The sequence below is a fragment of the Buteo buteo genome, chromosome 28, assembly GCF_964188355.1.
Source record: "Buteo buteo chromosome 28, bButBut1.hap1.1, whole genome shotgun sequence".
Classification (NCBI taxonomy): Eukaryota; Metazoa; Chordata; class Aves; order Accipitriformes; family Accipitridae; genus Buteo; species Buteo buteo.
Window position 1 is genome coordinate 8,133,424 of NC_134198.1, and position 10,000 is coordinate 8,143,423.

At 40.0% G+C, this 10,000-nt stretch overlaps 1 protein-coding gene across 4 annotated transcripts in view; it reads left to right on the forward strand.

The window, feature by feature from the left end:
* Positions 1-10,000, forward strand: part of FOXP2 (forkhead box P2) — a 433,685-nt gene that overhangs the window by 234,013 nt on the left and 189,672 nt on the right. For all 4 annotated transcript variants that reach the window (XM_075059023.1, XM_075059020.1, XM_075059022.1 and 1 more), the window contains exon 4: positions 5,202-5,379. In XM_075059023.1, coding sequence (XP_074915124.1) covers positions 5,212-5,379 — 168 coding nt within the window. In that variant the 5' untranslated portion in view covers positions 5,202-5,211. The remainder of the gene's footprint in view (positions 1-5,201; positions 5,380-10,000) is intronic.

Below are 10,000 nucleotides of genomic sequence, written 5' to 3' on the forward strand. Positions count from 1 at the left end.
CCTTCCAGCACAAGGTGTTAGAGCATACTTTACATTTTTACAGAGAAAACTTATTTGAGTAGGTAGCAGTATATTAAACCTACTAATATAGGTACTTCATTTTACAGTATTTCGATAGCAGTTGACCTAATTAGTGTTTTAATCATATTCATTTACCTACATATTTAAAAAATACGGAATGAAGTAATTTATGTCTCTGCTTAACTCAGGCTTTGAAAGCTAAATGTTTTAGATAAGGTGAAGAAAACCCAACCCAACCCAAACCCTTTACAAGTATTCTCTTAGCTTGTCCAATTTTTTGTTCTCACACATTCAGCTATGTCCTTCATATTTGGCATTTTGATTTATTAGGCAATCTTAACTATTAAAGACTTCTAACACACCAGCGCAAGGCTTCAGGTGCATTGTGCCTTGTGTCAATGATGAATTAATTCCAGCAGAGCACAGAAGTTACCGTGATTTAAGCCTAGCTCCTCACCTCGGCTTGCCCATCCTAGGCCAGTTTTAAGAGGCCGAAGCCTGGGCCGTGCCTTAGGAGGTGAAAGGAGGAAAAACCCACGGGCGCGCCGGGCGAGCTCGGCCCCACGGCGTCCAGCGCCCCGCGCTGCGGGTCCGCCTCGTCTGGGGATGGGCCAGCGATCGACCCAGAGTAGGGTCACGGGCCCGGGGCCGCTGCCGTGGTCGGGGGGGCTGGTCCCGGAGCGGGGTCCGGGCAGCACCACACGGGTGTTTCTGGAGGGGCTTTGTGACCGTGCTGCCCACCTCCGGCGGAGGCGCCGTCTCTCTGGCGGGGGGACGGGTCCGACGGTCCCCCGGAGGGGAGGGAGGGGGGGGCACCTTCCCGTTTGTCTCGGCAGGCGGCCCGCTGCCGTCCAGGGCCGCCGCCCGCCGCAGGGCTCCGGCCGGGGCGCCCCGGGGGGGCGGGCGGGGCAGGGCCAGCATGCCCCGGGGCGGGGCGGGGCGGGGCGGGGCGGGCTGCCGGCCGGCCCTGCGGCGCCCCCTGGCGGCAGCTCCCGTGCCGCGCACCCGCTCCCGCCTGCCGGCGCGGCGGCGCGGGCGGCGACCGGGGGAACGGCGGGGCCGGCGGCGGCGGCGGCAGCAGCCGCCCTTCGCGCCGGGGCCGTGGGCGCCAGCAGAAGCTCTACCTGGCAGGGCGAAGCGAAGGCCGGCAGCCCGGCGTTCGGTGCGCCCTGTCATAAAGTAAGGAGGTCTAATTGAGCTACGGCTCTCTATCCTGCTATTTGTACAAATAAAAGGCCCCATCTTGATGCAAAATAAACACAAAAGCACTGTTGTGACTATAACAGGGAGTCATATACTAATTTATATAATAAGTGGTTGTGCACGCTTTATTCAAGAGTATGGCTGCAAGAAATGGCATGAATTGCTGGGTGTGTTTAATGCTGGATTATAGCAATTTGAAACATGTCAAACACATGGCTAATGCCTCATGCTTCACTCATTCTTGCGTAAACCTGCATAGCCACCATCCATTATACCCTTGGTAACAACACAATTCTGCAAGTAAATATTGTTACACTAAGTAACCTTTCAATTCAAGTTGTTTAGGAAGAGAAAATGCAATCTTGTGCAGTCAGTTCCAGTGTCAGTTTAATGTTTCAAAAGGGAAGTGGTGTAGAGAATAAGTATCTGTACAGCGACTTGCCGGCTTAGAACGCACACGCGTGCGCCGAAAACCTACAGTTTACTGCCGGGGAGAAAAGTAAAACTGTAGCTTCTAACTTCACGGGACCGGTATTTCTTTTCTGGTGCGGGTGATTGCTTGGTTACCCTGGCAGAATTAGGCATTCGACCTGCAGAGCAACCACACGCTAATATAATCTACGGTTTCATTCTGTCTTGCAGAGGGCAGCAAATGTTTTCCCTATACCTTTGCTTAAAATACCTGGTAGCAGAGCTTGTATCTCACCTTTGGCGACAAGAGTTTGGGAATCGCAGCAGAAGTAGGTGCTGGTGAACGTATGTGTCTGTGAGTGTGGGTGCGTGTGTGCATGCGTGCCTGTGTAGGCACGCTCATGACTGACAGCGAGTGTGACAGCAAGAGAAAAAAAGAAGGATTAGGAAGTGTGAATGTGTATAAACGTGTGTAAACAGGGACCTGTATATTTTTTCTTGTCCTATTTGAAATACTAAACTTTCAGCCTCAGTATCTGGCAGTCGCTCTATTTCCTTTGTATTTATTTATGATTATTACGCTAACAACCCGCACTACTGTTGTAAAAGCAAGAAAAAAAAGTATGTTAGTTTGCTTAGTGAGATGTTGCAGGTGCAAATTATTCTGCCACCAATAACTGAAATTACTGGTACTTCGATATCAGAAATGATCCTTGTTTAGATGTTTTCAGTGCTTTAATTTGTGAGGGCTCAGAGTTGATAGTAGTACACACGCGTGTACAGATATACATGTATACACACGTGTGTGTGGGTGTATGCAAGAGAAAACAAGGGAAAAGGAAAAGATTATGTGCTCTTGCTTTTTCCAGCAGCCCTTTTTCAGTTGTCGGCAGTGAGAAGGGGGCTGTGGACAACCAACACAGAGCATTGCTCGAGCCAAAGTTTCAGTATTGTTTCTAAAAATACCCTTTTACAACTAGGAATAACATTTTAGTTTTAACATAGAATTCTATGGACTCTTTCATATAAATACTTCAGTATTTCTTCTACTTCACTTCCAAATAAATTGCCCTTTCTAGCATTGATACTCTGTAGTTTCATTCTCTCTGTACACAGCTGTTGGGTCGGATGTGTTGTTTTCTATTGCCAGAGTAGTGTTACTGGTCATGTTATGTTAAAGCCGATTCTGCTGGCTCACAGACACTTTAACTTAAAATGCAGAGCCCGAACTACACTCTGGGGCTTTGCGAGGATACAAAATCCACAAGACATAAAACCCTTTGGTTAATATGAACTGGAAGATGTTTAACCCTTCTCTGCTAATTGTAGTGAAAGAGTCGGAGAGATGTAAAAACAGGGGGGGGTGATGTATTTATTTATTAAATTTCTGAGTGTTTTCTAATGTTTTGATTATCTAACATTTATACCCCTTTGCCCTTTTAATGCGCTTGGCTAAACGTACCACTGTTATTGTCTAACGTTCGAATTTGTAAAAGATGAACCTGTCTGTTGGTTAAATCTTTGTTTGACTAAAAGAGGATTAATGTTTGAATTTCCCGAATTTCCAAATCCTTGTAACGATACAGTTGATGAAGTGTTTTAAATAGATTTCCACTCTGATATACATGTCTTTTTATTGAAAGTAAATATTGTAAAAATCAGAAAGGGCTGCCTGCTCCCACAGTTGTGGCATACCCGCATTAGAATTTTCATATAACTACTAAGGGCAATCAGACCCTTTTCTCTGAATATTTTAAACATTGTACATGTAAAATTTATGCCTAATTTGAATACTTATTAGCTGCCTAATCTCAGAAAAGAGTATTAGCTTTGTTTTTGCCTTGTAAAATTCATCACTGCGTGTATCACATTTTCCACTTCTATTATTTTTCTTCGCTGATGTTCGTAAGAGTGTTTAGGAAGGGCTGTTTGTTCATAAACACATCTGGTGCTGCTGTTGTTTACTGGGCTAGAACAGCTGCCCTCCTTTATGTTAACTGTGTTCGTGTTTGGGTTTTTTGCATCCTGTTTATTTTTGACCAGACCATCTTTAAATAACTCATCTTTTACTATTTTAACTTTCTTCACACAATATATACTTTCACTTTATCTTGTAGGCGCTTGTTTGCTTTAATTCATACAGCGTTTTGATTAATATCCCATGCACGCACTTGAAGTTGTAATGATCCTTTTCCTGCCTTTTTTTTTTTTTTTTCTTTTTCTTCCAGAGAAAGGCTATTGCTCATACTTTGCAAGGGAACAAATAACTAAGTTCAATAATCAGGCTAAGCAGCAAGCTTTGTTTCTTTTCCCGAGTTTGCTTCCACATCCCTCTCCCTTCAGAGGTGTCTTTTAAAGTCACAGCTCAGCCAGGTTGTTGTGGGGACTCTCTCCGTGCGTTGGGAGTGAGGGTGAGGGAAAGTGAGGTCCATTCTGACCCTGCGAGAGCAGGAGAGGACTTTGGTGGCTCTGAGAAGAGACGTTGACCTTTCCATATTACAGATACAAAATGCGCCTTGAAATTCTGGTTTGTAAGGGCACGTTGGTTCTTTATTTACTGCAAAGATTTCAACTGATCTTGGCAGGACATCTCATTGCTATCCTGAAAGTACAGTATATTTATGCAGTGAAAATGATAAAACATTTATTACTGTAGAGAAGGTAATATGCATAATTTATGCTGTTTTTAGCACAATCATTAGTGATATTCTTGATAGATTTTATTTCCAGCTTTCATATCTAATACATGCCTGGAAAATTAATTTTATATCTTTCATTTATTTGCCTATGTTAAAATTGAGTTTTAAGTCATCTTCAAGTGAACAGTTTGATTGCTGCTCATGCATAAGCTTAATTACTTCCCAGGAAGGACAGTATTAAATGTTTTAAATGTCAGAAAAATAAATGAATATCAGCCGTTTGATTAAAAAAATAGGCAATATCTGACGTGTTTGCAGCAGGAGCTTTTTCTTAAAATGCCTCCGAGGCAAAATTTTATTTAGTCACAAAAAAGGAGAAGCCCATTATACTATTTATCATTGGTTGATACCATATGATTTGTAACACCCTTACAAAATTTTAATTTTGTATGATTAGCTGTGCATCATTAAACAACAGCCTTGCATAAGATATGCTGTAAAATTCTGACAGAATCAAGATAGTGAATATTTTAAATAAGGCTGTATAGTCATCCATGGTTGTCAAAGCTAGATAATAGGAAATATAGAGCAGTGTGTGAAATCGTGCCTTCATTTAAACTGGTTTTATAGGTAGACTTTAAAACGTAGTCGTTCATAAATGCTATTGACCATGCTGCGTGCATGGTGTGTTATTTTGGCCGTTAAACGTAAGCACACAAAGCTTGCTTATAGAAACCATAATTCCGGTGATTAGTAGCTGTATGTATGAAAGCAGAGTTTGCATCGCATTTCTTGGTAAACGGCTCCACGAGGCTTTTTTCTTCTTCTAAAGATGCTGTCTGTATAATTGGCAGAGAGGGACATCTTGATAATGGAAGTGTGAAGGTGTAACGCGTGTGTTAATTGATACTTCTTAATCACTTTTAGGTATTAAGTCATGATGCAGGAATCTGCGACAGAGACAATAAGCAACAGTTCAATGAATCAAAATGGAATGAGCACTCTAAGCAGCCAATTAGATGCTGGCAGCAGAGATGGAAGATCAAGTGGTGACACGAGCACTGAAGTAAGCACAGTAGAACTGCTGCATCTGCAACAACAGCAGGTAAGTTTGTTTTGCTTCCTGTTTGTTTTTAAACAAATAAAGGGCTGTTTGCGGACGGGCACCCTTCCGCAGACCCTCCGCGCGTGCTGAATGTGAAGTGTCGTGCAAGTGAAGAGCGTGGGGCGTTATTTGTTGTTGTTTTTGTGCACATTAACGCTGAAACGCAAGGATCCTGTTCTCGGGGCGGCAACGTCTCGCTGATGCCGCCGCACGCTGCCGCGCTCGCCTGGTGATTAAAATCCCGTGGCGTATTTATAAAAGTTGTGCCGAAGCCTTGCAGTGCATGTTTTCAGAATCTGTTAGTTTACGGTGCGATTCGGTGGCGTAGGAGGTGATGCAGAGCTTTCCACCAGAGGGCCACATTACTTGAGACTTCGCTTCGCTTGCGAGGAATTGTTCCAAAGTCGGAGCTGGGCTGAAGGGACCAGAGTGACTTCTCACAATAAAGATGCTTTGCTGCCGTAGGTGTAAATAAAAAATGCTGGTTAGTTCAGAACCACCGAAATAAAAAAGAGCGTGTGCCTGTCTTTGTGTGTGCGCGTGTGTGCGAGTGTAACCGGGATGGGTGATTTCGAAAATATGGGAAAAGAGAGAAGCAGCTTTTCTGTAGGTATGTTTCCCTTCTCGCTTTAAAAACATCTTTTTAAGTTTGTCTGTTTGCTTTCTCGGGGAGTTAATGGAGAACTGCTTTTATGTTCACAACTGTAAAATTAAACCGTTGTCTGGCTGCTGACGCCATCTAATTATGAGATGCAATCGATTAATTTTTGTCAGTGTGAGATTTCTTTTCCTTTGAAAACCTGCACAGACATAATTCCTTCTACTTTGTCTACCGAAATGGTTGCCTCCCCGTCAGGGGCTGCAGGTTGCACTAATGCAGTGAAGCCCAAACGGTTTGTTTGGTAAACAATTGGGGTCTGATTCTGCAGAGTGCCAGTACCTGCTCTGAACTCCTGCAAGTCTTCAGTGTCTGGTCCTCTCACCTGCTGAGGCCACTCAGCACCTCTGGAGTTCAAACACTTCATCTGTAAATACTGAGGTTTTTAATTGCAACGTCAGGTATTGCATTAATGGAAGGAAAGTTGTCTCCTCTAAGACAAAATAGCATAAAAATCCTGTTTTGTAGAAACATGCTTTAACATGATAGATAAATTGCATGTGTACGGGCCTCTGAAATAACAGGTCATAATAGCTCTTAAAATTGAATCATTCTCAGTGCTGAATTAAGCAGTGTACACTAGCTACATCTGTAGTTAAATATTTTAAATGGTGACAGAAAATGTGGAAGAATTAAATAGTTGTGGATTGAAATATGAGAAGTTGTTAAGGCTTGAATCTGTGCTTTGCTTCAAGTGTATTCTATTTTAACAATTGAGCACTTATAGTATTACAGTCTGAGGAAATACAGGTTTCAGCGTCTTCATTAAGTTCTTAGCAGGCTTACACCTATATGTATACACACACTATTATCTGTATATGTACACTGTGCATATATACTATTTTCATAGAAAATTATATATATACACACACATATATATATAAATTTAATATTGTTTTCATTGAAAAGCATGCCATCACCTTTATTCAGGTGTTCAGATTATAAAAGCATTTTAAAATCTTTATTGAGAGTGTATTTAATTGGTGAAAATGTTTAGAAAACTAAACTTAAGTGAAACACTTTAAAACACAAAAATACTGACAGAATAATGTGCCACTTACATGTTTCTCAAAGCAGCAGTCCTAGGCATTTGTAGCCAATTTGTCCATACAGTCACAGATTCCAGTAGATAGCATTTGCAAAGACCACAGAGAATAACAACTGAAGATGAAAATATCCAGTTGAGTACTAATAACAGACAGGTTCTGAGGGGACAGGCTTAGAAGTGACAATCTTTTCTTCAAAACTGTGATTAGATCTTAAATAAGCAGACAGGCAAAGTAAAACCATGGGTACAGTTAATAGGACTCAAGAGGCATTTTATGGTAGGGTCTGCACCATAGGATTTAAATACAACTTGAGTTAGGCATATAAATCCTTCTATAAAATATGTTGATGTGAAACATAAACACTAGTAAACATGCAGTAGGATGTCCTTTAGATAATGGGCATAGCTTTATGCTACTTTTGCTTTTCTTCCTCTTTTTTCTATTTCTTTTTTTTCTGTTTTTGACCAGATGCCTCTTGAAATATGTTTTAAGAGGAAAATGATGGCTGGTTTTATTATTGTCACTGTAGTAACTCTCTCAAATGTTATTTTTAATATGTGACTTGCCTAACAAACTTTCACAAGTAGAAAAACAGAGCAAACGCCATTGTACCTGCAGTTATTATTATTCAGATTTTTTTATTGTTTAAATATGTGCAAGATATAATGTATCGATGTCATAGTTTAACATTCTGGTTTTGGCTTCTCTGAGTTGTTTTATTGGGGGCCTTCAAATAAACAAATCAAGTTTGTTATAGCTTCTTCTAAAGGAAGCAAGTAAATAATTGCTGGGTTTAATACATTTCCTTCAGCTGGACAGCTATGTAAAGAGATGCTAATGCTTAAGAATGGCTATATCAGCTGAGTAAAATCACAAAATAAGTTTTCACTGTGGCATGAATATGTACTGGGGAAAGTTAAATATGAGAAATTTTAGGCTGTGTACAAAGAGCAACTGGGCTTAGTTAAAAATTTAAGTTACATACGATTTGCATCTTGTTCCAGCATTATGATCACAAATTGGTGGATGTATAGAAAGTAAATAAGCTAAAATAATAGACTTCATTATCTTCTTGTAAGCAGTTATATGGAATTTGGACAGTACTGTTACTGGAATGATGAACTATGTTGTTGTGATCTTTATATAGAAATGAGAAGTTTGACTTAAATCAGGGAGTTGTTCCTCATCCATGTATCAAGAGAGAATGACAGTATTCTATAATATATTGTAATACATACTTGGTGATAAATGGATTGGGTGCTGTCACAAGTCATCAGGTCGGCTTTGAAGATGTATGACTAGAACGTAAGCAACTTTTTATCTTACTGTCGATATTTATCAATTTATAAATATTGCTAAAGTGAATGTAGATTTTTATTATTAAATATGATGCAAACTGTAATCTGCTCAGACTTGTTTCTTCTGCTTTTTTTTGGCTTACGACGAGACATTCTCTCTCTCATATATGTACCTTCGTACACTTCTGAGCTTTTCACTTTCATTTTTTTTCTTGTGTGTTAAAACCAGTGTTTGATACTAGAATGTATAATACATGGAAAAAGCATATCCTTGATTAAATACATCGACAGATTATTCTGCATTAGATGTAGAATTTTATTTTGATATTAAGTTTGTAGAATTAATTGTTTGTGTCACTAAGGTCAAAATAGTTGCTAAAAAACCATGATTGCTTTACAGGGTAGATTTGAGCTTGCATTTTGAGTATTCATTAAGTCAGTTCTACCAAGATAATCTTTTTTAAATGTTTTATGGGAATTTATTGGTAAGAAGCCGTTGCAGTTGACTATGTTTAAAATTATTTTTCCAAAGCAGTTTTATTTTTTTAGCATACACTTACCACTAGCATTTCATTGCTACAAAATATAAATAATATTTACAAAAGCAAAAACGTGATGCTGGCATTCAGGTTATCCTGATGATCTAGAAATAGAAGTTTTGCTTTTTTATGTGTTTCATCCTTGTGATTATTTAAACAGGAGGAAGAAAATAGCGGGGGGGGGGGTTTATTATGTGAGGTCTTAAATTAGGCATTAACAAAACTTATGTTTCTGTATGTTGGACATTAGTTCCATTTACTAAACCACTAGAAACTTGCTTTTTGACTCCTCAAAAGAGCAAATGCATTTTCTTGTACTGTACAGGCAGTTTGTATTAAAGTGACATAAAAATCCACAGCTACTACACCTGTGGCAAAAGCTGACGCCACAAAGAATACTGATGATATGTAACTTAAATATAAAACTTCTTATTGCATCTGATCGCACTTATCGTTGCTTAAATTGACCACGTCATATTACGAAAAAAATGCTGCTTCCTAGCGATTTAAAACTGAAGTTAAAATTCTGGAAAATTACACAGAAGTGTTACAGGCTTTCACATCACAAGCTCAGAAGGGGCAAAATCCTGTTAGGTTCATTCATATGGCTTTCAGAGCAGGTATTACCAAATTAGCAGATGTTGAACTAGTAAGGGAAAGTATATTTTCCGAATGCAGGCACACACGTGGTCTAATCTTTAATTTATTAGGGAATTGGAAATGTCCTAAAATACCAGAATGTAATTTCACAGAAGTCCTGATATGCCCCTAGAACTGTTTTTGATTTTTATTCTTTATTCTTTATTTTTTTTTACTCCTGCTGTGTGCTTCTGCAAACACAATCTTTTTTTCCCCTGGTGAATGATTGGAGAAGGGCTAAATTCAAGCACAGGCAGCCTGCCCACCTACTGACACTACAGCTGGAGTAAAAAGAAGGTATTTCACTCTCCATGTCTGCCGTTCCAATCTTTGATGACAACCTTACCATCTGATTTTTCAAAAAATTTGAGCACATGGCTATTTAATACAACTGCCAGGAGGTGTGGCTCATCGGCACCACGCCTCAGTATTTCCACC